The 27,958-nt window shown below is 50.2% G+C and overlaps 1 protein-coding gene across 1 annotated transcript; it reads right to left on the bottom strand.

Moving 5' to 3' along the window:
* Window positions 1-13,619: 13,619 nt before the first annotated feature.
* On the bottom strand, window positions 13,620-27,547 carry Hspb8 (heat shock protein family B (small) member 8). Its single transcript, XM_041645839.1, has 3 exons — window positions 26,780-27,547; window positions 20,482-20,545; window positions 13,620-14,625 (listed from the first exon to the last, which is right to left on the bottom strand). Exons 1-3 carry the CDS (start codon window positions 27,144-27,146, stop codon window positions 14,466-14,468), a joined length of 591 nt encoding a protein of 196 aa, XP_041501773.1. The 5' UTR covers window positions 27,147-27,547; the 3' UTR covers window positions 13,620-14,465.
* Window positions 27,548-27,958: the final 411 nt, after the last annotated feature.

A 27,958-nucleotide genomic window follows, 5' to 3' on the forward strand; every position in this document is an offset into this window, starting at 1 on the left:
GCTGACTTCCCTGTGTACACATTTGTTCAGTGGCCATGGGGAGCTCACGTAATGTTCTCTAAGATGTTAAAGACAACATGGAAGATCACCAGGGCAGATGTCGCAGCAGCAAACACACACCCAAATGCATTGCTGATGTGTTAGAAAACATACATTAAAACCTTCCAATGGCCTATTCTTTCCTCAATGGAGCGCCACCGGCGCTGCCAGGCATGTATCTCTTCAGGGCTTTGGTCTTGGTGCAGTTTTTAAGTGGCATCATAGCGTCCATACCGTTTGTAAAAAGATGAGAGTCACTTACTGAGATCATAAAGGCAATTCCCCAACATGATTTCTGCCTGTGTATGTATGTGTACATATGAATGCATCTGTGAATGCGTTTCTGTGGTTGCATGTGTGGGTACCTGTATTCATTCATGTGTGTGTGCCATGAGCCAAACTTGTGTGTTGTTCCCCAGGATCCATCCACTCTGTTGACTGAGACAATGTCACTCACAGGCCTAGGAGTGTCATCACTGGTCGTCAGTGAGCCCCAGGCATCCACCTGTCCCCAACTCTTCCGCACTTGGTTATACGCAGATGCCACTACCTAGCTTCTTCTGCCGGTGCCTGTGAGCTGTCTTCCCAGGCCCTTCCACAATGTTTGTAACTGTAAACTTCTTTTTGTTGGTTGTTTCATATTCTCAAAGCGTTGAGGGAAGGCTACCTGGTGAAGAGCATCCAAGAGGGCTGTGGGGTTTGGAGTATCTTGGAAGATTCTGCCATAAAGCATTTAGGGAAAACTTGGGGTGATATTCTGCTAGTATCATGAGGCTGAGGCCTTCACCCAGGACCCCTTGGTCAAATGGTTGTTTGGGGAGCTGAGTAAAATGTTCCTGGTGTCATTCTGCCCACCCACCCCACACCTCTGTGGCCCCTGGGCGGGTTCCGCGGTCCCCTCCCCCACCCCACAGCTTTAGTTCCACCAATCTTTTGTTCTTGGCAGCGCACAGTGGACCTTGGCAGGGCAGTGTGACGAGGCTCCTCTGAATGAAAGCGCTTCAGCTCCAAGGTCTCTGTGCCCTTACCTCCCCAAGGGCTGGAATTTCCCAGCTCTTTCTCCTCAGCCTCCCACTCTGCCTCCTTCACTCAGCTTCCAGTGTCCTTTTCCAGAGCTCACAGCAGAGATGGGAGTCTCGGAGGGTGATTGCTCCTGCTACTAGTGTTGGTGAGAAACTGGGGACATCCTTAGCAGGTGACTTCTGGCCTGGGGCTGGGCCACCTCTCTTAATGTTTGTTATTGGCATTAGAGGAAAGCAGAGATGACCTCAAACTCAGAATTTTTCCTATGGAATGGAGACTTCCCCACAATAATTTATGTGTAGCCAGTTAGTGAGATGATGTGTATTTAAGCCCTCCCAAAGCCTTTGCACAGTAAGCACTCAGGAGATGCTACTTGATAAGACCGTGGTTATTACAAAGACACAGAGATTACCAGGACCTTGCATCAAAGCAGCCTGGGAAATCAAAGACAGATACAGTTCTGACAATGAGACCTTCCCATTGGTTCTCACTAGCCCCTTGGAGCTAGCCCTGGGCAAAGTGCATGCTGGGAATATTTTCATACCCTTTCACAGCCCAAAGACTTCCAAGCATGTCACCAGGCAGATAAATGAGCTCATCTCCTCCCACTGAAATTGGCACGTCTGGTGTGGGGCTTCAGGGATGTATTTGCCAATGCCAGGCTTTCCTGCTCTGGGCTGGAAGTACCCTCCCTGACTTTTTCTTCATCTTACCTTGCTGGGCACATACGATCCCAACACCGGCTCCCACTAGTGCCTGGTTCCCCTCTATCCTGCTGCTCACACGGAGAGAGCGGGTGTGAGCGCTGGTGCAGTGTTTGCCTTTCTGCCTCTGTAAACACCCTTTTGGATCCTCTTTCATAGGAAGGTCACTGGGAAAACTACTGTGTGGGTGGCATTAGAGATGCCCCAGCTTTCCGACCATGGGTCGTTGTAAGGCACTATGGGAGTCAGACTTACATCCCACCTCTCCTCATTATGAACTGGGGAGCCTGGTATCCTCCATTCCTCACTGGCTAGAAGGATGATTCTCCTTCCTGCCTTCCTGGGAAGAACACATCTAGAAAACACCTGGCACCCAGTGAAGCAAGCTCAACACACACAGGAAGCTCTTAATAAAAAGGAAGCGTTTTTCTTTCTTTTTATTATGACTCCCCTGGGCTCAGAGCTGGTCTCTGGGGAAGGAGTTTTCTCCTAAGCTTCTGAAATCTCACAGCTGGAAGCAGTTTAGCAGAAAAGGCCTGGCAGCAGGGCTGAGGCTCTGGCTTCCCTTGCTTGTACATTGCTTGACATCCAGACAAGCCATTTCCTGCTCTAGAGCCTCAGTTTCTCAATCTGTAAAGTGGGATTAATGAAATGAAAGCCATTGCAGGAAAGTGGCCTTGACATTTAACTCACCTCCCCTTAGTTACAGAGGTAGAGAGAAAGGGGAGCAGTGAGGCTGGGGGTCGCAAAGGTAAGAGAGTGTGTGGCACAAGGCAGAGCTTGAGCCAGAGTAAGAACTGTAGTTTTTCTTTGAATGAACTGAGATGTGCAATATTTTGAACAGTTACATCATCATCTGAGTCCTGATTTCCCTGGAGCACTGTATAAAATGTCTGTCAGAAGACAAAGGCTTCGGAAATGAGGCATGGGACACTCATCCAATGTGAAATAAATGCAGTCGTAGAGGGAGAGGAATACTGACATGGTACAATGTGGACAGCCATTGAAAACACGTGCTAAGTGAGAAAAGCCAGGCATAGTCACACACGCACGTGCACGCGCGCGCGCACACACACACACACACACACACACACAGAGACGCATGCACAGTTCTACTTGTATGAACTCTTTTGAGTGGTGTGGGCACACTCAGGGACAGAACACATCAGAGGCTGATACCTCCGATCAGACAGGCTGGATGAGGGCTGAGTTGTATCTTGACAGCAATGGTAATGATTTCCTGTGATTTGAATATGATTCGTGTCCCTGAGTTGCTCACCAGCAAAAGTGGTGTAAGGGTTAATTTTCTCTTTTATTGACAACATTGTTCTAAGAACTTGACCATCTTGAGTTGACAAGATGAGGACTCAAAGAGAGAATGAGCTTGTAGCCAAGTCTGGCTTGAGTTTGATCCCCCAGGACCTGCATGGGGGAAGAGGACAGTGACTCCCATAAATTGTCCCCTAACCTGCACATTGACATATGAGCGCCCCTTCCCTCACAAATGTCCCCTGACCTGCACATTGACATATGAGCGCCCCTCCCTCACAAATGTGATCAAACTTTTGACTGTTGAGACACACACCAGAATAGTCTTTGTTATAAAGCACTCTTGATCTAAGTAGAGAATGGTTGAAGATTCAATATATTTGTGAGGCAAATGTTTCCAGGTGGGCTCTGGTTAGTGTCAGTAACTCCGGTGCCCCGAATCCTTCCAACTCCACAGGACCATGAACAGGGAGTGTTGTGTAATCAGGGTGAGTCACCAGCTCCGGGTGGCCCTGCCAGGACAAGGTGTTGAATGGGGCTGGCTCCTAAGAGCCATGTGGACCAATTCCACAGCAGAGACATTCCAGGCTGGGAACCTGTGGGGATGTCAGCCATCTGTGCAAAGCTTGTCCCACCAGTCTGATCTGGCAACTCAGCTCTGAGCTGGCAGCTCTGCCTCTGTTTGTTACATCACTCTCGTTGCCAGGGAGATGAGTTCCGAGGTCAGGTCCTGATTAGGAATGAGGTGGAGCTGATGAGCTCACGGGTAACACTTGGACGTTTGCATGTTTGCATGGAGACCTTGGTAACGAATCAGAGGGAGATGGGCTCAGATTCACCCTCCGGAGTCTGGGCACCATGAACAGCGTAGATCATAGGGGAACCAGCACTGGGGCTCAGACAGTCCTGGTTCCAATCCCACCAGAGCTTCCTATTTCCTATGTGGCTTTGGGGAGATACTTTCCCCGATCCAGTGTCCCACTTTCTCCAACTGAGATAAAACCACCCGCCTCCTGATGGATGGGAAAAAGTAATGATGCATGACTATATGGATGTTATAAAATGTCAGTTGCGGGGCAGATGAGAGGGCATCTGTAACGGAGGATATCAGAAAGTAAGATGGGGCATGTCTATAGGGAAAGGAAAGCCTAGCTGGGGTATTGATATTGGGAGAGCCAGCCAAGGCAGACGTCTGCAGGGCCGCTGCTGGCAGGGCCGTTGCTGGCAGGGCCGGTGCTGAATTTCATTACTGACACATGGGAATTTGAGAGGCCTGCGGGCGGAGATGTCTAAAAGTTGTCTGAAGGTCGGGAGAACTCGGTTGGGTTTTCATTAACTTGAAACAACTGGGATAATCTGGGAAGAGGGAACCTCGATTGAGAAAATGCCTCCATCAGAATGACATTTGGGAAAACCCATGGGACATTTTCTTGACCAGTGCTTGATGTGAGAAGGCCCACCCACAGCCCACTGCTGGTGGTGCCACCGCTGGGTAGGTGGTCCTTAATGGTATAAGAAAGCAGACTGAGGAAGCCAGTAAGCAGCACCTCTCCGTGGCTTCCATTTTAGTTCCTGTCCCCAGGTTCCTGTGTGATGGACTGTGACCAGGATGTATAAGACAAGGCAGATAAACCCTTTTTTTTCTTCCCCAAGTTGCTTTTTTTAATTAATTAATTTATTTATTAAAGATTTCTGCTTTCTCCCCTCCACCGCCTCCCATATCCCTCCCCCTCCCCCAATTAAGTCCCCCTCCCTCATCAGCCCAAAGAGCAGTCTGGGTTCCCTGCCTTGTGGGAAGTCCAAGGACCTCCCACCTCCTTCCAGGTCTAGTAAGGTGAGCATCCAAACTGCCTAGGCTCCCACAAAGCCAGTACGTGCAGTAGGATCCAAACCCAGTGTCATTGATCTTGACTTCTCAGCAGTCCTCATTGTCCGCTATGTTCAGCGAGTCTGGTTTTATCCCAAGTTGCTTTTGGTTGTGATCTTTGACACAACATTAGAAAACAAAGTAGGACCACTGTGAGTAGGGCTGAGGGCTATTAAATGGGACCGGTTACTATAGCTACCACAGGCAGTGCATCCTGAGAGAAGCCTAGGGGCCAGGCCAGGACTCAAGCGCCATTCACGCAGCACGTGGAGGGTGGTTTCAGAAAGAAAAGCCCAAAGCAGAGCCTTGTATTCCTGTATAAGTCATCTCTAGAAGCTGATTTCTCCTCACTGCTTCAGACCTCCTCTCCCGCGTAGGGCTGACTCCCTGGAGGTTTAGAAACTGGGCCCAAGGGCATTCCCCTAGGAGGTGAGTCAGGTGTGCAGCTAGTGTGGCTGGCCAAGCTAAGGAACTCATCAGTGCTCCATTAGGTCTGGCGGCATCCCTGAGGAATGCGGTACAAAGAGGGACGATGTAGCTTTAATGAGAGGAGGAAGATGTTTTATAAAACGACCTCAGTCATTCGGACTAATTAGGATAGATTGGGCACAGGGTATCTAGGCTGCCAGGTGGCTTTTGCATTGGTTGAAAATTACCCTAAGCATTTTACATACCTGGGTTCATTTCTTCCTCCCCTCAGCCCGGCAGGGCACTCAGTCATCAGCCCTGTACTTCCGCCAGGGAGAGCCCGAGGCACCGCCATGTTAAGACATTGGCTCTTTGTCAGCCAGCTAATAAACGATAGAACAGAATTCAAACTGGGGCGGCCCTGCTCGGTAACATGTATCTAGACAAGCCCAGAAGGTGACGTGAAGCCCGAACCCTGCCCAGGGAGGAATCCATCAGGTGTTGTTACTGCTGTGTGAGAATTCTCTGTGTAACAGCCGGGCCTTTCCCTGTTGGAAGCGCTGCCACTCCCGGCTGACAGGGATGGTGTTTGCTTGTAGTTCCAGCACCTGAGAAGCTTGGGCAGGCAGACCTGGAGTGTGAGGCCAGCCTGGGTCTCACAAAAAGGCAAGGAGTAGGTGAGTGTTCTGTAATCAAGTAAGTTTGGAAAGTGTAAGATTAGACCAAAGGAGCCTTCTTTAGCCTAGTGTGTATATGGGAAACTTTCAAGAGTAACATACAGCTGGGAACAGGGATTGAATAAAAAAAAATTTTTAAGATGACTTTTAATCCCAGCATTCAGGGAGGCAGAAGCAGGCAGATCTCTGTGAGTTCGAGGCCAGCCTGATCTACAGAGTGAGTTCCAGGACAGCTAGGACTACACAGAGAAACCCTGTCTTGAAAAACAAAAGACAAAACACAAATAAAAAACAAACAAACAGAGCAACAACAAAAGATGACCTTCCTATTTAGAAGGTCAAAATCATCCAGTCTTTGCTGCAGCTTCTAAAACCCAAGCATCGGGTTGAGACTTCCCTGGAGACCACAGTCAGTACATCAACCCGGGGCCACAGGCTGAATCAACCCAGGCCACAGGCTGGACCAATCTGACCCCAGCTTATTCTTGTGACTGTCTATAGGAAGCCTCAGGTTTCTGCCACGTGAACCTCTCCAGGGGACTGACTTCTGACACACCATCCTGACTGGGCATCTGCCTTTCCCCAGAGCAATTGACCTAAGAGAGAACCTGAGGCAGCAATTAGCCTTTGGTGAGCAAGCCTGAAGCATGTCAAAGAGCCCAGAGCTGCGTCTGGATTCTGTGTCCTGTTCCTAGGAACAGGAAGCTGGGCTTTAATTTAACCACAGTCTAATGTTTTCTGGATCCTCTCTGTCCTGGGGATAGGAGGGCATGCCAACTCCACTATGAAGACAGAAACGTCACCCGTTGACCCTGTGTGCAAAGTGGCTATAGTCACCCCAGGATTCTATGTGAGTCACAGTTAAAACATAGAGTAACACCGTGTGGCAGTGGTGCACACCTTGATGCACACCGATCTCTGTGAAATTGAGGCCAACCTGGTCTACAGAGTGAGTTCCAGGACAGTTCCAGGGCTACACAGAGAAATCCTGTCTCAAAACAGACAAAAAAAGTATAGTAACAAAGTACCCAGAAACCAGGAGCAGTACCCACAGAATCAGCACACTGGGTCCAGGGAAGACCTGAGTAAACTCCTAGAACTCCCAGATTTATGATTCTCACAAATAACCAGAAAGGATTAACCTGCCCAACAGCAAAGGTTCAACTGGACAAGTGACTCCTTGGACGGTCCCGTAGTCACTCAATAGCACATCTCTGAAGATGACTGTCAACCCTAATCATGGGGAGATCAGACTTCAAATAATCACCATGTATGGGGCCCCATTTTGAAGTGAATGTAAAATAAATTTGCATTTATACTTACTGTTTAGAATGACCAGTTTTGAAAAAAGAAAAAAGGGCATTCAATTTTGATGGATTTGGGGGTGGCTGCACCTGATGGGAGTTTGTGCATGTGTTTATTGCATCACTATTCTCTATAGCTGCCATGCAGCTAGCCTACAATGTCCACCAGTAGAAAAATGAAGAAAATAACACGCATATGCACGTATGCATGCATGCACACCTATGCATGCACACACATACATGCACACCCATGGGAGTTGTATTTAGCCATGAGGAATGAAATTTTTCCATCTGCAAGAAATGAATGAAACTGAAGGTAACCATGTTCACTGAAATAAACCAGACTCAGAAAAGTGAGTATCAGGTGCCAGAAGCATTCAGCTCCTCGTCCTACCTTTTCTGGCCCCGCCCTAGGTCATATTGGTCTGGGACCACAGCGACCTAGTTTGAAACTGACTCAGCTACTCTGCCATCTCACATTTCTGCGGCACTAGGGTGCCACGGTGCTGGGAAGGCTGCCCACTAAATGGAAGGATGGGTGCGAGGAACACAGTGATTGCAGCTGATGAACATCACCAATATTCATCCTCCACGTTTCAACTCCTTTGAAGCCCCTATTGCTCAGCACGGACTGTGACCAAGCCAACTTTGGGTGTAGCTCTTCTTTGTAGCCCTCATCACAGCACCCCATCCCCACTGATTCTCTCAATCCTGACTAAATGTAGACTCCCTTAGGAGGCTTGAAAAAGGGTTCATGATTAAACCTCTCCAGCCTAATGATACCAAAATCTCTCCAGGTATTTCTAGACTGGGAGCTTCCTGGATGTGGGGATTTCATTTGACTCGTTCAGTGAGATTTCCTGTCTCATACTCACCCCGGATTCTTCAGTGAATCTTGAGTGTCTGGAATACATCCTGGAACACCACCTGGACCCTTGCATTCAAGATGGCCACTGCACAATGAGGTAGTGGTGGTGATGGTGGTGGTGGTGGTGGTGGTGATGGTGATGGTGGTGATGGTGATGGTGGTGGTGGTGGTGGTGGTGATGGTGGTGATGGTGATGGTGGTGGTGGTGGTGGTGGTGATGGTGATGATGGTGGTGATGGTGATGGTGGTGGTGGTGATGGTGATGGTGGTGGCGATGGTAGTGACGGCGATGGTGGTGATGGTGGTGGTGATGGTGGGAGTGTGTGTCTTTCACAGCCTTTAATACAGAGGATCTGAACATCAACCATTCAGAATGGCCATTGCTCCAAAGGCCTCCTGCTTAGGAGACATGATCCTTTCATATGTTGGTTCTGCTGAGGATTTGGATTGGGGGTGGAAGCTGCTTACACAGGTAGATTTTATTAATTAGGCATTGGACAATTAGTATCGAAAAATAGCTTATTATACTCATAGATTCAATGAAGGAGGGCATAGCAAGCTACAGGGACCGTGCAAGATGGCACAAGGGTTGGTCAGGAGACAGAGGCAGCCTGGGAGCAAGAAGATTAAGTGTGGCTTTCACAGGAAGGAGCAGGCACGAAAGGGAACGGACTCAGGATTGACTAGCGTAACTATCATGGCAGGTGTGGAAGGACAGGGATGGTCTCCGGGTGTCTGGTACCTCTCTCTGGGATGATGAGGACTGGTAGATAGTGAACCCAGCACATCAGAACACAAAAGAGGAGGCCATGGGACTGGGCTCTGGACTGTCCAGTGTGCACTTAAAAGGCCATTCACCATTGGTTGCCTGCATAGACCATCTCAAAGGGCCAGCCAGGCTCTAAACTGACAAACCTTCAGAATAGAAGGACATACTTTCCTCAAACAGAAACCTTAGAGGGTCGGGTAGTGAACCAAACCCAGGGATACAGAAGGACTCAAATGCCAAATATTGAAGTTTGCAGACATGTAGTGTCCGTATCCAAATGACCCAACTGAATTAGCACTGAAGCACAAGAGCTTAGTGAATACATATGTGGTAAGTGCCAAAGAGACTCAGGTTCCCCAACCTTTGGAGGAACTGCCCATCCGACTGCCCTTCCCTTTTCCTTCTGGAGTCACCAGGTAACCAACCACACCTTGCCCTTGGGCAGCTGTTGGACTGAGGTGGGGTGGGGAGTGAGTAGACGAGGGGCCTGGCCAACCCTCAGCAGCCAGAGAGCAAAGCCTACACCAGGCCTTGAAGTTCTCTCTGCTTCTAGCAACTCCTAGGCCTGGGCCACCGGGAGGGAGGGGACCTCCAGGCTGCTCCAGGTGTTGGCTCATTTAGGAGACAGCATTGATTTTCAAATTATGATGCATAGCTCACAAGACACTGCAGGGAGGGAGTGGAGGAAAAGTCAGCCGCTGATTCTGGGAATTTATTTTGAGACACATTAATTTGTTTCTTCCCTTCAAGGTCAAATCAAGCCATCTCCATATATCACCAGCAGCGGCAACCGGCTGGCTAGAAGGCAGCTGGGGTGGGGGGGAGCGGGGTGGAGGTGCTCTGTGGTTCAGACTTCCTGGAAGCTGGGACAGGGAAGGGGGAAAGAATGGGCTCCAGGCATCCCTGGTTCCAACAGCATCCCAGGGAAGGGACACTGTGATGACTCATACTGATGGTTAACTTGGCGGGTCTGGAATCCCCAGCAAGCAAACCCCTCAGCATGCCTGTAGGGGATTACCTAACTAGATGAACTGAGGCAAGACCCACCCTAAAAGTGAGTGGCTCCAATCCAATCCATGGCCTAGAGCCCCATCTAGAAAAAGAGGCAGAAAGCAGCTGCTTCCTGACTGTGGGTGGACTGTGAGTGACTCAGCTGCCTCGTGCCCGCGTCCGGCCTGCCTGCCACAGTGAACTGTACCCTCAAACTGTGGGCCAAGATGAACGGGTCCCTAAAACTTTGAGCCAATGTAAACCCTTCCTTCCTCGAGATTTGTTTTCATTTTCATGAGTTTTGTGACAGCATCAAGAAAAGTAACTAGTCTAGTCAGGAGCCGTCCTCCCCATCCCTGTCAGGAGTTGCTCCCTGTCTCTGTCAGGAGCCATGTTCCCTGTCCCTGTCAGGACCCGTGCTCCCCGTCCCTGTCAGGAGTTGCTCCCCATCCCTGTCAGGAGTCGTGTTCCCCATCCCTGTCAGTCAGGATCCACGCTCCCTGTCCCTGTCAGAAGCCATGCTCCCCTTCCCTGTTGGGAGCCGTGCTCCCTATCCCTGTCAGGAGCTGCGCTCCCGGTCACTGGACTCAACTCATCTAACTTCATGCCTTGGCTTGTTCCTTTGTGGCTCTCGAGTGAAAAGGGACCATTTCTGAGGCTTGAGATTGTGACTTTTGCTTAGTTTACGAGGATGATCTCTCTCACCTCTTTCCTCCTTTTCTGCACCCTCCCTCCCTCCCTCTCTCCCTCCCTCCATCCTTCTCTCTCTCCCTCACTCCATCCATCCATCCGTCCATTCTTCCATTCTTCCATCTATCGGGTAAGTATTTACTGTCTTTGATGTACCATTTATTGAATGCATTTCCAACACAGATGACCAAACATATCATGTGGGGCTGCATTTTATTTTACAGCTATGGAGGGCATGCTGGGGGAGCTGATGGTGTAACACACATGTATGTTTGCCACCAGTGCAGCACGCATGTGGAAAGTGCTCTGAAAGAAGTCACATAGCGATGGGTTTAATCGTGATCACATGGACCTGTTGTGAGGCTTTGAGTCACTGTGGGACTTGAGTAAGCAGAAGTACAGATTCACAGGTGCGGGGGAGGCCTGAGGACTGTGAGGCAAAGAGCTGGGAGCAGAGTTCACAGCCGAAGGAACGGCAAGTGCCCAGGTCCTGGGGTGAGAGTGAGCACATGCGTCTGAGGGGAGAGAGGAAGTAGCCACAGAGGGGTGTGTGGCAGGAGGCAGGTGGTGACAAGGGACAGAGCACACAGGACTTTGGAGGCAGCAGACAGAATGGAGTGCGCATTTGTTTGGTCAGTCTGTGGGTCTGTGTGCTTAGCAAGCATCAGCTGCTTCTACCCTGAAGGCATTGTTGGAAGAGACAGATTTGGTGGGGACACACCAAGACATGGCCCTATCCATCTGTCCATCATGAGACCTCTGTCTACTTTGTGGGTTGGCAGTTCAGAAATCTGGGGAATCCAAACTCTCCTGAAATGTTTGGATAAGAGTGACTTGATTTCCTGCGAAGCGCCCTCCATGGGGTGGCCTTCTCTCAGGAAGTCCTGTCCCGTGGCCCGTTCTCACTCCAAGTCCCTCTCTGAAAGGAATTCCTCTGTTTTCTTTGTTCTGTGTTGTCTCGGACCCTGCAGCACCCCTGCCCAGAAGCTGACTCATATGAAACACCTGTGCATGCATGAGACATTGCTGCAGGTGAGGCGGATATGCGAGTTTCATATCACAGTGCAGGAATTCTAAATGCAACATTGGGCACCGTATTTTTAGTTTGCAGTCGTGGTCTGTGCCTAGCATGCCCCACTGGCCACCTCACACTGAAGTCCAGCTACTCGCCGTCTTTGTTATGACTCCCTCCAGTCCCTCCAGAAGGTCACTGTGGCCCTCCATGCACTTGACCTCACAGGGACCAACCTTCCATTCTACCCACTTAGCATTGGTTAGGAGATGAGACAGCCTGCAGTGATGGACCTGGAAATAAAGCCCTTGCTTTACTCTTCCCCTCCCCTTGAAGAAGAAACCATAGTCAATTGAAACACCTAATGAATAAGTATTACTAATAGTTAATAGTGTGTTTTGTGTACATTAGATGTTTAAAAATATTTGCTGAACAAATACTAAAGAAGTAGGAATTCCCCTAAAATTGGGAATATTTCCCACTCTCTTCCTTGAAAGTGAGCCAGCTAGGAACATTTGGGTTTTGGTTGATGCGATGATGTGCTTTGCCTTGTGAGTGCCCAGCCTAGTATAACACAGTCTATGCTGTGTTAGGATAGGGATGAGCGCCCAGCCTAGTATAACGGTCTACACTGTGTTAGGATAGGGGTAAGGGACAGGAGCTCTGGCCAGCATGTAAGTGGCTCAGCTGAGATCCTATCGAATTAACTGAAGAACAAGGTAGGAGAGTCGCTCTTGGAGGAGACAGCGCTCCCTGGAATTAAAGGGAAAGTCTGTTCTGAAGAATGGAGAGGAGCTGGGTGGGGCCCAAGAGTGGGGAATCAGGTTATGGGGGAGAAAGGAGTGTGTGTGTGAGGGGGGGGGTATAGATAGATAGATAATAGCTAGCTAGCTAGAGATAGCGAGAGGCGTCTGGCCGGCTTGTGAAAAACACCGGAGTTGGTACTATAAACAATGAACGTCCAGAACAGAAACAACGTGCCTTTCTCCTTGGCTCATGTGTTTTCTTCTGCTTCAGGCACCCCACACCACTCCCTGTTTGTTCAAGTCTTAGAATTGTGCCTGATCACCAGCCCTGACGAGACTGACTCTCCTCCTCTGTCAGCCACACAAAGCCCCGCCTCTCCTTTCCCAGCAACTGGGACAACATGCTACGGATTCACTTTAGCTTTGTGGGAAGAATGGAGAGCGCAATGTCTGAGAGTGAAGGTCCCAGGCCACTTGGGGCGATTGCTCACCGGGTGTGTGGTTTGGGTGGTACATTTCATCTTTCTAGGATTCAGTTTCCCCATCTGTAATGGGGGAGATCAGACTTGGACCTAACTCATAGGATCATAGCATGATTAAATACATGAAATCAGTTAGCCCCAGCTAGGGTGTCTGATGTCCAGTAAGGATTCAGAGTCACTGTCGTAGCTTGATCTCTGTTGGAGAAGGGGAGATGCTTGGACCACACCATCCAACTGTGAGCCAAAGCAAATGTTCCCTTCCTTAAGATGCCTTTTTTCAAAAAGAAATTCATCACAGCAACCAGAAAAGTGACTCTGACATCATCCTGTTCTCTTGGGTCAGGAACTGGTGTCTGGGAAGACTTATGAACGAGTTTAGGATAAGGACATCAAAGAAGACAATTACTGGGCTTCTGGAAAATGAGGGAGGGACCACACAGGGAAACCTTTCACCCTGGCCTTCTCTGCTCCTACAGTATCATGGGAGGATGAGATACTGGTAATAGTTGCAGCCCTATTGCAACCACGAGGACAGCCTGCAACCACGGAGCATCATCGCAATGGGCGGGGTCATCGCAATGGCGGGGACAGAAAATGGGAAGCAGAGCTGAAGACGGAGCTATGCAAGCCATCTAAACTCCTCGTGGAGCTGGCTGACAGCATCCATGCCGTCCGCCACACCATTCATTCAGGGGTCATTTAAAGCTGTAACACTCCTGGTAGTGTGTCTCTGTGATAGAGCGTTTAGTTTTCACAAAATAAAACACAATATGCTAAGAACATCAGCTCCTTTATTGGTATCATCATCATTGTTATTATTTACTGTTATTTTCCCCCTAAACAACAGCACAATTCACACAACAAAGACACACACACATCCCCTCACATACACGATACCACTAGCCTGCATGCCAGGCTGTCTGGCCTTTGCTTGGTTCCTGGTAGAGCTGCTTGGACACAGCTTTCTGTAAAAATCTGACTTGGACACAGGGGACACAATAAACGGAAACCTTAGTCGGAGAATCAACTGAGGGGTTTCCGGAGTCCATGGTGATGATAATTTGAGAGCCATGGGGTCATGCGGTATATATTTGTGTAAGGAGCAAAAGGCACTGTTTTGTGTGGCTGATAAATCCCATATGGGGATATAAGACCTGCCCATAACTTCTCCTAGACAAAGAGTTTAGAAACACACCGGGGTGAGCCAGCAGGCCCCATCAACCAAGCCACACATTAGGAGAGCCCATAGCAGGGATCTGGGTGATGAGAAGGTCCCCAGAGAAAAGCAACCCTTGCATTAGCTGCAAGGCAAAGACGTAATATGAAATGTTCAGTCCCCATTTGCTTGCTTTGCAACTATAGACGGTGCGGTGTCTTCAACCAGACAAGATGAAGGAAAATCCTCCCAATACTTTTACTTAAAGCAACCAAGCAAGGCTCGCCCATTACGTCATCCTGTGGAGAAACCTATTACTACGCTATCCAGGGACTCTGTGGCCATTCTCTTCTCCCTCCCATCCCCCAACATCTGAGTTCTGCTAAAGTAGTGTATGTACCCTCAAACCAGAGACTCCCTGGGACTGGGGACAGGAACAAAGAAGGACCAAGGCTGAAGTCTTAGGAACAGGTGACTTCTGGATTGTCTTGGGGAAGCTCATGGTTGAAGCTGCTCTCTCCAAAGGGTGAGTAAGGAGGGACTTGGGGAGCTTCGATGATGAGCAGACCCTCTGGGGAAAGTGAGGCAAATACGGTCACTGGATCCACTTCTGCGGGAAGCCTAGGAGAGCGAAACACAAGATCTTACTCATCTGTTGTTTTTCACACAGCTAAAACAATTGTACTCATTGGAAAGAAAATATTCTTTTGCACAGGAGCAGGTGTATGTGCGTGTTTGGTATATGTTTGTGTTTGCATAGGTGTGTGCATTGGAGCGCACATGCAAGCTTGTGTATGTGTCTGTTTGGTACATGCATGTGTTTGCATTGGTACTCACACGCATGTGTGTGTGGAGGCCAGAGCTTGGTGTCAGGCTTCTTCCCCTATTGCTTGCCATCTTACTGTTTGTGGCAGGGTTTCTCACTGAACCTGGAGTTCATTGATTTGATAGGTTGACTAGTTTATGAGCTTTAGGGACCTGCTTGTCCCCATCTTTCTACCTCTGGTTACAGATGTGTGTGCTATCACACCTGGCTCTTATAAGGATGTCCCAATCTGAACTCAAGCCCTGTGTTGCCATCTTTAAGATGCTGTGAACAGCATCATTTAAGCTTCCACTTCCCAGATCATGAGACTGGGGGAAGTCAGGCAGGCTAGACAACGCAGAAAGCGTCAAGGTGGGACTTCTGTTCTCAAATCCACTTTTCACGAGGATTTGGGAGGTGAAAGGGGACAGGGTCTCACACAGCTCAGGGTGACCTTATGACCTTGAGCTCCTGGACCTCCTGAGGACTGTGACTGGAGGCCTGAGTCACCACGCCCAGCTCTAAGGTTTAAAAATATTTTTCTTTGTTATGCAGAGTGAATGAAGCTACCCAGTATATGATTTCCTCAACAAACCTAAAACCAAACCAGGAAGGCATGTTAATGATCTCAGTGGGATGCTGTTACTGGTAATTAATAATAATAATAATAATAAACATGGCCTGCTGAGCACTGTCAGGTGTTATACCTGACTTGTCTATTCACATTCTGTAGCTGAAAATCCTGCCAAGAAGGTTCTATTACTGCCTCCTGCCTCCAGACAAGGATATGTTGAGACTCAGAGTCGTGAGCTGATTTGCCCAAGGCTGCACTGTTTCCAAGGCACATGGACTCAGAACTAAAATCTTGGCCTGCAAACAGCATGTTCTCCTGCCTCCCCTGCACTAGCCATGTGAGGGCAGGGCACTAGCCATGTGAAGGCAGGGCAGAGGAGCCAGGAGCTTCCATCACCAACGAAAGCCTCCGTGCCAAATTGGAACTATGAAGATCAACAAAGGTGCTTCTAAAGAGCTCGGATGGTTGCCAAGCCAAGCTTTGGGAAGCAAGAAGACAAAGCCTTGCTATGGGCCTCCCTCCCTCTCACTGCCAGGAAGGGGTCAATTCTCTTTAACTATTTGCTGTGTGCCAGCCAGTGAGCACCTGATACAATCACAGTGTGGGCTTTGCAGGCAAAGAGAGACCTGTGTTCAAGTTCTGAAGCGTCTCGGCTGTCAGAATGTGAGCGGATGACCTGACTTCTCAGATGCTATTTTCGTGTAGGGAAGTGTCAGAATAGTATCCCATGGCTAGGCCAGGGTATGAGGATGCCCTACGGTCACTGGCCCTGTGTGATGGCATCCTGACAGTGGTAGATACTTGAAGGCAAGTTGCACAGGCACCAGAGCCCAAAGACCTTTCTGCTGGCGCAGAAGGATGACCATGTACACGCAGAAGCTGAGGCCTAGAGGTGGGAGTAGACTTGATGATTTGGGTCTCTAACCAGAGTCTGAATTCCCAGGTGGGAAAAGGGAAAGAAGATCCCTCAGGTCCTCATTTGCATCTGAATGACACCCCGTTGAGTGTTAAATACCCCAGGCACCTCTAGGACCCGGAACTAACTGCTTCCCTTTCCCTCTGAGAGCTGGGCTTAAAGTTTGGGCCCCAGGACAAGTGACCTTATCTAGACAGAGGGCCCAGGGTCAGCCTTCCGGAGTTTATTTCTTTCACGAGAGTCTTTCTTACGGATCTGGTAGGGGAGAGAATTTCACTTTATTAAAAGTGAGCTGATTTTAGAGGGAGAAAAGCCCTGAGCTGGTGATGGGACAGGAACGGAAGTTTATGAAGCAGAGAACAGCCAGGATAGTGAGGACAGCGTGTGAATGCTGGGGTCCGAGCGCCCTTAACCCAGCAGGAAGGTCATGGGCTTTAAAGGTGGAGAGACCCGTGTTGAAATTCCACAGTACCTCTTCTCCGTCAGAGACAGTTTTCCTGGCTTACTAAATTGTATGGTGTGTTGTGTGTGTGTCTTCGTATGTGTGCCTAAGCATGTGCAGAACAGGAGTCAGCCTTGGGTATTGTTCCTGAGGAATTGCCCAGCTTGTATATTATTATTATTACAATGATGATGAATATTTGTTATTATTGTTACTATTTGGGACCGAATCTATTAAAGGGATTTTGGACTCCCTGATTAGGCTGAACTGTCTGGCCAGGGAATCCCAGGGGTCCTCTTTTCCCTGCCTCCCCAACCCTGAAATTACCAGCTCAGGCCCCCACACTGGGATTCCTTCCCTGGGCTCTAGGGCTGGCGCTCAGATCTCCTGTGTGGCAAGCACTGTACAGACTGAACTAGCTCCCCAACCCCCAACTCCCTGTTCCCCTTCCTCTCCAGCCCGACAGCCACACCCTACGCCCTCCCTTGAAGAGTCTGGTTGTTTTAAAGTCCACACAAAGTGACATTCTCTCTGTGTCTTGTCTGCGTCATGAGCCTTACGGTCCTCAGCTCCCCGTGTGGTCAGATTTCTCTTTTCTTCTGTAAGCCTTTCTAATAACCCAGGTCTATTCTCTCCCGGCACCCCAATTCTGTCGTCCACCCCTCGGAACTTCAGTATCTTCATCGACAAAGAGAGTTTAATTATCTTAATGGGATTCCTGTAATGGTTAAATAGGATTGGGTCTGCAGACCTCATGGCCACTGGCTTATCACAGATGTCAACAAAGGACTGAGCAGATCCCTGGGAAGATGTGAGCCGCAGAGAACAGGGAGTGCTGGCTGAGCATCCTCTCTACTGCTTCCCGCATCCTGTTTCCTGTTTTCTCCTCTAAGCTGGGGGTAGAAAAGGGCCTGCTTCCAACCTGTTAAGCACCTCCAAAACTTCTCTCTCACTCAACCCAAACAGGCTCCTGGGATGTTCTTCTAAGCCCAAGGCATTTACTGGAGCACTCTGCAGAGGTGAAATCCTCCAAGGACCCCAGGCTTGGCTAAAGAAATATTTCTGTCCTCTAAAGACGGACTTTTCCCGGGAAAGGCCATCAGGTTCCCTGATGCTGGTCCAAGGCTTTCCCAGTCTCCAGCCTGACTCCTTGATATCTCCCATCTGCCAGAGCCACTCTTGCGTGATTCTCCTCGGGGAGCCTTACTAATCCCCACCACTCAACATTTAATCCTGGTCCTCCAACTCTCTAACAGCTCCGTGTGGGAGGGAATGCGGGGAAGGCAACCTAGGAAGAGTTAGTTACCCAGGTTGCCTGAAGCGACCCATTAATTTTAACTTAGTATGGGGAGGGGTCTCTATACCAGGGCTAGGAGTCAAAACTCAACTAGTAACTAGCACAGCCTGACACTGACCCTTCACAATGGATGGGTGCACGCTGCGCTGATGGAGGAAGACACAGAGACCCTCAGTTGTTTGGGTGGTCCCAGGGATACAGATGTAGCTCAGTCTTGAATCAATTTTGCTTGGACCTCAGAGAGGGAGGTTGCAGAGTGGATTAAGTTGGGGGAGACCTGATATAGGCAGCACTATCCCATAGACTGGGGGATGTTCAGAAAAAGGAGGGGAAAGCAGAGTGCCCCCCGGAGAGCAGGTGCTTTCTCTTGTCACTATGGTGCTGTGTGAGCTGCTGGCCTTCCCCATGCCACCCTCCCCACCCCGATGGCCTGGAACAGTGAGTCTGATACAATCCTCCTCCTCCTCCGTTTTTCTCAGACATCTGTCATTATGGAAATGCTAACTGTAGAGTAGGTTGGTGTGTAAACAACTCACCCTTCGGCAGCTGAGTAGCTGCGCTAGCTTCAGCAATTCGAGCCTTTTCTATCTAGTTGCTGACTTCCCAGAGCTCCTTCCTGCATGGCCTCAGAGGTGTGGGAATCCATAGGAACCTGGCATGTTTTGTATTGTTTGAGACAGGGTCTCCCTATGTAGCCCTGAATAGCCCATAAAGCCTGGGCTGGCCTCACAGTGCCAGGGTTACAGGCACATAGAGCCATGACCAGCTTTGAACATGGGTGCTGGAGATTCAAACTCAGTTCCACATGCTTACAGAGCAAAAGCTCTTACCCCGTGCGCCACTCCCACCTCCAGGACGTTGTTAAAGAGGACTGATTCACTGTGTTCCCTGCAGGAGCTTCTCCTCAGCTCCTCCCTGTTTGTGACTGCGCCCTGAGCTGGGGTGTGAGACTCTGAAAAGAGAGACTTCAGTACTCTCCCTCCCTTCTTTCTCTTTCAGTTCTCTTTGATCTAGAGGCTGAGCTGAGCAGAGAGGTGAAGGTCACAGATTCTGGCAAGCCAGCGAAGAAGCTGCTTGGTAACTGCCTTATCGGGAAGTTTCCAAGGGCTTCCGAGAACCGTGGGGGTGGTGGGGCCGGGGTCAGGAAAGGGCACGAGTATTCGAAGACTGGGTTGCAGACTCCTACTACTGAAAGAAATCTCAGAATTCAGTCGGTGCAGTCTCTCTGCCACAGTATGTCTTTGCCAGCGTCAGTGTGGAGCTCAGACACAATCATGAGACCTAAGGCCTTAGGGAGCCTCATACAAGCAGTTTGTCTCCCTGAGGTCTTTCATAGTCGTCACCGTCCTGACCTCTGCAGTGAGGGTATACTTTGGGAAGAAGATGCATGGCAAACCCTCCGTGTATTCTGGGGGAAGTCATTCTCCAGTAGGTGAAAGGGCTAGGCTGAGGTCTGTCGTAAGGATTTAGTATGCCACAAGCAGGTCTCTGCCACTGTAGCCTCCTCTAATAAAGGGATACTGCTTCAGGATCCTAGCCCTCAGGGTCAGAAATATACCCAGTGAGTGTTGCTGACTGGAGAGCCAGTGCGTGACAAGCAGCTGAGCCTCTAATGCAGCCAGCATCCTCCACTGGGCCTTCTCTCCCTATGGGACTGTCAGTTAGGGGATGTGGGCATGCTTCACCGGTTCAGCTTGGCTGCCTGCTTGCTGCTCTCTTAAGACCAAAGCTAACGAGAATCCCTCCCTTAGGTCAAACGTGTCCTTCCTCTAGAGCAGTGTCTCAGCCTCCAAACCTCCATGGCAGACGAGAGTGATCCCAGGAAACCAGACGACAGTTCGAATCAATAATTTGAAACACACAGATATTAGCTTAGCTGTAGTGGAAGATAGCTTATTGGAGGAGTCACGGAGATGGCTCAGTGTGCAAGAGTGCTCGCTGTGTGCATGAGGATCTGAGTTCAAATTGCCAGCACCCATGATAAAACCAGGCGTGGCAACATACGCTTGTGACCCCAGTGCTGTGGGAGAGAGAGGCAGGAGGATTGGTATGGAGCACACACACACACACACACACACACACACACACACACACACACACAATCCTATTAGAGCCACTAGGAGTTAGGGATGAGTGGACTTACTTTGACAGTGATTGGTACCCTCCTGTCTATGTCTCATGTGTGGGTAAGCATTTCAGTGCCCAGTATTAGATGGACGAATCATTTTGGCTCTCTGTTCCCACAGGGCACCAAGTCAATGAGATGATAATCTAACCCCCCTACATACACTTGGGGACCCCAATTGCAGGTTTATTATGACAGCTTCTCCCCTTGAGGTATGAGAGTTCGATTCGTTCCTCAGGTGTATCTCCCAAGATCAGGACCCCAGAGTTCGGTTCAACCCTTAGTGCCTGCCTGAGGGCCACCCTGCAAAGTACTTACTGGATTTTCTTGGTGAAGTTCTTGGAGACAATACCACCTTCCTGCTGCTTCTCTTCATGTTTGCCTGGAAGACAAAAGCATTGCCATGGGTCAGACTCTATATCCCTTGGGCCTCATTCGGGATTTGGGCTTGAATTCAAATCCTGCTCTGCTGTTGTCTTCTTTGGTAGCTTAGGAGTGGTGTGGCATTCAGGTTTTGTTTGGCGTAGAGACTCAAGCCCACCTCCCAAGCTGGCAGAAGCTGGGCTAACAAGATGGGCAGCAAAGAGGACATTGGTGGTGTTTTGTTGACAACTGTTAAACGGAGACACCTGTTCGCTCGCTTCCAGCCTCCTACTTAACTGCCAGCCCCGAGCCGGCCAGCAGGTCCCAGGAGCTGGCATCGCAGATCTACCAGCGAGGTAGAGAGAAACAAAGCTAGGGCTTCTTGGCCACCCAGCACCCTTCCCTGGCTCTTGGATCAACTTCTTTCTCCTGTTGTTACTGAAGTGTAAACTAAGGTCCCAGAGTGGGTTCAAGGTCTCCCAGAAGGTGCGTGGCTGCTCTGGCCTTTGACCAATACTCACCGGGTCAGTGCCAAATGCTATGACCTCCTGACCCTCTGCCCTTGGATTATCCAGCCCGGAAATAGTGCTTCCATCTGCTGGACACCCACCCTCTCCTAAGGGACCTCTCCTCAGAGAGGGAGCCACAGAACCAGAGAGGTGAATTCCACCGCCACGCCTCTTAGGGGCTCCTTCTCCCAATTATGGAGATAAAGATAAAATTACAAGGTTCATACCAAGCTGGCTTTTAAACTGCAGTACACACTACAAATCGTGATCCTCTCAACTCTCCTCGTTCTTCAGCTTCTTTTTTTAAAATAGGGTGTCTTAAATTTCTCTTTAAGCAAACAGGATTAGAGCTTGGCTCGGCCACCTGTCAGCACCTGTCTTTTGCATACTCCACTCCTTTTTGAGGTCACATTCCAGAGCCCAGGCCCCACAGTCACGCTCAGGAGGCCTTCCTGAGGAGCTTCGGAACCCGGACTATAAATACCCAGAGGGAATGCAGCATCTTATGGAGGTCCAAATTGTCTTAAACTCATCATTGCATTAGTGATTGCATTAGTAATACTTTGTGCCATTAATCATTCCTTTAATAACCTTTTCTGATTACAAGATAATGCATATGTATGTTAGAAAGTGTAGGAAATAAATTTACAAAAAAACCCACAATCACCCATAGTCCTCTCCCCCTCCCTAAGGCTGTCATGAATAAAGTGTTTACATCTCCAGACACAGAAAATGCTCCTTAAAAATGTATGGATTTTCTAGAAAACAGTCATACATCACACATCCTACCAAAGGGATCATTCTGTGCACCAGTTGGAAATCTCTTCTCATCTGGCTGAGAAGTTATGATTACTTGTCAATTCTCCCCAAATACTCCTGGACAGCATGTGTGTGTGTGTGTGTGTGTGTGTGTGTGTGTGTGCGTGTGTGTGTGTGTTGGGGAGGCCACAAAGTAATACTGAATGTCTTTCTCAATTGCATATCTGCCTTACTATTTTATTGCCTGTTAAATTAGCTTATTAATTTTGTGTGTTTGGTATGGGTCATGTGTCACGGAAATCAGAGGACAGCTTCCTGGAATCGACTGTGAATGGCCAGGCTCGGGAGCAGGTGCCTTTTACCCGCTGAGCCATCTTGAGGGGCCTCCACCTTCGATCTTGAGACAAGGTCTCTCATGGCACCTGGAGCTCACTGAATGGTTTATGCTGGCTGGCCAGAAAGTACCTGGAATCCTCCTGCCTCCGCCTCCCCAGTGCTCAGCTACTGTGCCCAGCTTCTATGCAGATGCTGAGGACCGGAACTAAGGACTTCCTGGTTTTCAATGGCTGTATCATATTCCCCTGCAGACTCCATAATGGCTTCCTTAGCCAGTGTCTTACTTTCCGGCACTGACGAGGCTTCCAATGATGGAACCCTCCCTTTTCTCTACACTAAAAATCCTTGCAACTTGATCTTCTCACCAAGCCCAGTGACTTCTGGGATCTGAGTCATGCTTGAGACCTTCTAAGGCCTGACCTATATTGCTCTGTGATCCTTAGGAAAACCATCTGATTTATCCTCCCAAGACATGGGGGAAAGGTATACTGACCGAATCCACTTTGAAATTGCAGTGTCTGGAGGCCAGAACTCTCTAGTCTGTGAATGTGCTGTCAACCCAAGAGGTTATTTTGTGCAACTCTGACAGTCATCCCTCTGCACCGGCGTGGGCCTGTGGCCACAAGAGCACTGTCTATCCTCTGGTCCCCTCCCTGAGGCCTGGGCCTCGGAGAAGCCTGCTTCCACTGGGGACAGGCCAGGGCCTCTGACTCAGCTCTTCTGCACCCAGTCCTCCTCCTGCTGGAGGCAGCGATAAAGATGATGGAGCATGAGCAGCCAGCTCACACAGACATTGCAGGCTTTGAGTTTGCTCCGCCACTCTGTCTACCTCACTGCTGTTTTGCATCTGTTCAATAAATGACATAAAATGGCCAATGCTTTGTACTAACGTCAGCATTGTGTGAGATAATCTTGCCTAACAGTGGGCCAGGTTCAGGGAGGCAGGGCTCAGCTGTAATGTTTGGTGGTGTCAGGCATATTGTCTGCATTTTTGGCTTGGGATCCTTTGGATTTTTGATGGGGTCTCTGGGGTCCTTGTCCCACAGTAAGCCAAGAAACACCTGTGTAGTGTGGGCTCGGTGCCAACCACTGTTCTCAGCAACCTACTTACGCCAACTCCTTTAACCCGGGACTATCACCACCACCGTGTGGACAGAGAAACTGAAATTCAGCTCTCTGAATTCCGTAAGTCTGTGGCCGCACCACCCTGAACACGCCTGATCAAGTGATGTGCCCGAGGCCAAACACCCTGAGCGATGGGGCAAAGGGGAGCCTGATGTTCCTGCCCAAACATTCCTGACAAGGCTCTTCTCTGAGCCTCAGTTATGCTTCTCTAAGATGTTCTGAAAACTACGCCACTGGGTCCCTGGGAGAAGCCATGAAGTGAGTCACAAAGCCCTTGCGAGCCGCACAGGTGTGAGCCTTATAGGAAATGGGGCTTCTCAGAAGTCTGTGGATGCTGCCCACCTTCTGAAAAGGGGTGCAGGCTAGGGGGAGGAAGGGAGGGAGGGAGGGAGGGAGGCAGGGTCTCTGAGCAGGAAAGGCTCCAAGATTTCCATAATGAGGGCCTGTGGTGGGGAACATGTTGAAAGAGGGTGGGTCATCTTGGCATTTCATGTGCATATCATTAGTACATTACTTATTGGAGTCTGATAGTATACCAGCAAGTCTTCATTTATTAGCTTGCGTTCTGATTTACATTTTATGCCATGAAAATGTTGTATTTTTGTGCATAGAGGAAGAAATGATGACTGTTTGTACAAATAGGTCTCTGCCATCCCGGGACAACAGAGATCTCTTGCAGCTGGGATGTCTCTCAGGTACCCTAAAGTCCTGTGTCTGTGCTGGGGCAAGGAGAGGTGCTGTTTCTAGGGAGAGTAGAGGCCTTGGGACAAAGACAAAAAGCCTTTCCAGTCTCTCCTTAACCAAAGCGTGGCCCAGCAGTCCTTGAAGGCATCATTCTTGGCTGACGTCTGCAGGGTAGAGGTGGGGGAAGGTGATGTGTGATGGAAATCGTGAACCCACATTTTCCAAACACTACCCCGGAGCGGGGTATTCCTACGTGGTCAGATCAGATGGGACTGGCTCTCAGATTGTAGACTGCACAGAGAAGGGAAAGCTCTGAGAAGTCCTGGGCGAGGAGGAGGAGGAGAAGGAGGAGGAGAAGGAGGAGGAGGAGGAGGAGGAGGAGGAGGAGGAGGAGGAGGAGTCTTACTTACTCAGGGTTCTGGCTCATCCGGCCTCTCAGCGGGATAACTCAGAATAGCCTCTCATCCATTCCCCAGACACTCGGGAGCAGATGACGAGGCAAATCTGACCCTAGCCTCCTTCTTTGTGAGACAGCATTGAAGCTGAGCCCAGGCTTTGGGGGGTCGGGCGTCTAAGCAGGTGCAAAGTCAGAACTAAGGTCAGCCAGTGAACCTTTAAGCAAGCTTGGCTTTAAATATTACATACTGCCAGAGAGGACGCAGATTGTGCTGGGTGAGTTAGTCTCCCTGGGCCTCAGTTTCACTATCTGCAAAATGGACAGGGGTGGTATTACAAACCTACCCCCACTCCTGAAAAAACCATCGGGAGTAACCAAGCAGTAAGCCAGATTAGGTGGAAAGGCTCCAGATCTTAGTTCTTAAGCCCCTTCCAGGGAAGAAAGCTTTGGCACACGCCCAAGATGGGTTTGGAGTCTGGATCTGGGGTCACGTTAGCTGCACAAGTACAGGGCTTTTCTTTTGGTTTTAGTCCCCGTGTTCCCATTGCACAGACAGAGGCGTGGAGGCTCCGTGATGCAGCCCAAGCCTCTGGATCACTAAGGGTCCTGCCTGAGATCTCAGCCTGTGGCTGCCACACTTCACCTGCTAAGCAGCACCTTAGACGACAGGGTGTGGGCGTTCTGGAAGCCTCTGCCTTAAACAACCATAATTAAAACCGAACAAGGGCGGGGTGATGATGACCTCAGTCTGCAGGATGCGCTATTAACTCCATTTTACAGATGTTCTGGATGTATCATCTGCTTTTACTACGCTAGCCTCGTGGGACGGGACCGGCAGGGAAACCGAGGCTCCTAGTCAGTATCCATTCGGCCACCTCACAGCTTGGCTGGAACTTGAACCCAAATCTCATAGAGCATTGTCCTCCATCATTCACTGGACCCTCCACACCATAGCCACCACTGTATCGCTGTTTACAAAGACAAACTGCTGATATCCCAGGAACCATCTATGCATCTACCATATAAATGCTGCCCCGTTGGAGGCTGCCACCACCCTTCCTGAAGACCCGTGGGGACCTTGATGCCCAGAAAAGGAAAAAGACAGCTAAAGAGGTAGCTAGCCCAGCCTGCTGTGAGCGAGCAGCAGAGCAAGTGTGGGTTCACCAGCCAGCACAGTACCCACACCCACGTCAGCACGTGCCCCGGGGTGCCTGCCCCACCACACTCACAGACAGGGCCTTTGATGTTTACAATTCTACTCCGAGTGACTTTAAGCAACCCATCCCCCACTCAAACCTCGCTGAGGCATGTCCCTGCCCAGCTAGCGCCTGCAGCCGCCTTGCTATTGATTTTCTGGCTCACAGGTCCCGCCAGGAACAAGCTCTTTTTAATGGCCTGTTAATTGGGAGGGAGGCAGAAGAAGGCTGTGCTGAGGCCCAGCTTACCAGGGGCCAAGCTTCCTGTCTCCTCTGTCCGTCCCCCCCCCCCCCCCCCCAGCGTATTCTTTCTCCCAGAGTGCAATGGGGTAGGGAAAGCCCTGGGCCTAGTGCTGTGGCCAGGCCTAAGCGCCATTCGGGGACCTTTTGCTGACTCATCGTATGACCTGGGACAAGGCCTCCTCAGCTGCAAGATGGGAGGAGATAGTCCTGGGATGGAGGGTCAGAGGATACTTGATGTTTAGGTTTTTGGTGGTGGTGGTGGGAGGGGGGTTATTTTGTTTGTGTGTTTTTAAATTGGAAGATTTTATTTCAGCTTAGAAACTTAAATAAATAAATAGATAGAAAGGTAGATAAATTCCTTTCCATTCTTCAGTTCCCAATGCAGCCTGGGTTGGAACCCTTTGCTGCCTTGAGCAAATTATGCTAATCTCTCTGGTCCTCCATTTCCGAAGCCCAAAAGGGAAAGGTGCCTCCTCCACCACTTCCTCCTCCGGCTGTCCTAACACAGGTGCTACCCGAGGCCCGGGCCTGCGTGACAATGCCAGGCACTAGCAGCTGTGTTGCTGTCCTTACCATCCAGCCTCAGTTTCCCCATCTGTCGATATCACGGCGAATAGCACTCACCCTGCCCCACTCCCCTAGGTTGTGGCTTTGGGGATGTGGTAACCCCCTCTTCCTGTGTCTTCAGAGTTCTCCGTGCATCGATCTATTCTTTATATTAATTTCTCCACTTCAAAATATATAATCTGGTCTCTGTCAGTTCTCAGGTGGACACTGCACCCTGAGGACCCCCGCTACTGGGTCCTATTCAGACTCTGGCACCCACTGAGAAGCAACGTTGTCTCTAAAGATAACATCGTTGGGCTGCATTCCTCAGATCTGAGGTCACCTGTGCCATGTTGTATGTCACAAGTCCAGTCTACTGATGTTCTGTCTGGGAAGAGCCTGCGCGCGTGTACACACACACACACACACACACACACACACACACACTCCTCACTCACCTGACACCTCTACGTAACCATCCTTGGTCTTTACCATCAGCTCTTCCGGCTTGAAGCTGTGCACATTGACACACACTTTCCAGGGCTCCCCAGGGAAGGGTGGGGGGCTCCTGCCTTCAGCAGGCACTCCAAATCTGTTTGTGGCTGTAGGCCCCCGGGGCACCATCCCGGATCTTAGGGTTCCGGGCCAGGCAGAGGAGAGCCGAGGCAAAGCCCACTCAGGCCAAGGGGCAGTCAAGTCGTCTGGGAAGGGGTCCATGCCAAAGCCATCGTCCAGCAGGCGGGAAGAGAGCGGTGAGTCTCGGAAGGGGTCTCTGCGCAAGCGGCTTGGGTAGGAGCACGGGAAAGGCAACTGCCCATCAGCCATGGTGTCTGTTGAGCTCAGAAGGAGACGGAGGCTCAGAGAGACACAGCCACCTACCCAAGGTCACACAGCTAGGTGATGTGGCTTGAGATGGTTTTCAGAGTTTAGTCCTCCACTTCAGAAAACGCTGATCTTCCGTTTGCCACGAGCCCAACCATCCGATGCCCAGAATGGAGCTGGGGTCCTGGCTCACAAACGTGACCCACCAAGCAGGCCCAGCAGAATCCCAGAGGGCCTCTGTCTGTCCCACCGCACCAGGCTATCCGCAAGTCACCGGCCTCCTAGGCTGCCCAGGCTCCCAGCCAAAGCCTGCGGAGGTCTTGAGCTCAGCCAGGAGTTTAATAAACCTCGGGGACGCGCGCCTAGAAACTTCTCCTGGCTTCTGGGCTGGGAGCCTTCTATTTATTTGTTGCTGGGGGCTGGGGGCGGGTTTTGCAAGCACCTCCTGTCACAGGGGTATTCAAAGGTGATGAACCAGCCCCTGAGAATCCGCTGAGAGAACACTGGGCTCCGGGAGGGGGTGGGGAGCTGGGAGTGGCCGTGGCGTCCGAATCCAGCCAGCCCCTCCCGCACCCGCACTCTCTCCTCCCCGTACTCGACTCTGCCCCGCCCTCCCTCTGCCTCCAACAGTGTCCACTCCAGGCACTAGTGTCCCTGCAGGGCGCTAAAGCCAGACTATTAATAACTCTCGGCCTGGCTGAGTGCTCAGATCACACTCTGGAAATACTAGCCCCAGAACATGTTCCATCTTGCCTCCCACCCTGGGGACCCACAGAAGAAGAGAGACAATGGCCCATTGGATTGAAAAGTAAATG

Source organism: Microtus oregoni, unplaced genomic scaffold (genome assembly GCF_018167655.1).
Source record: "Microtus oregoni isolate MIOR12 unplaced genomic scaffold, Mior012 000003F_ref0000135, whole genome shotgun sequence".
Lineage (NCBI taxonomy): Eukaryota > Metazoa > Chordata > Mammalia > Rodentia > Cricetidae > Microtus > Microtus oregoni.

Bases quoted from the DNA above. Each gene is read 5' to 3' on its own strand.
- Hspb8 (XM_041645839.1), bottom strand. From the start codon at position 27,146: ATGGCTGATGGGCAGTTGCCTTTCCCGTGCTCCTACCCAAGCCGCTTG. The intron at 20,546-26,779 runs GTGAGTGAGGAG...TTTGTCTTCCAG, and splicing joins TGGTTACGTAGAGGTGTCAG to GCAAACATGAAGAGAAGCAG. The intron at 14,626-20,481 runs GTAAGTACTTTG...TCGCTCTCCTAG, and splicing joins AACTTCACCAAGAAAATCCA to GCTTCCCGCAGAAGTGGATC.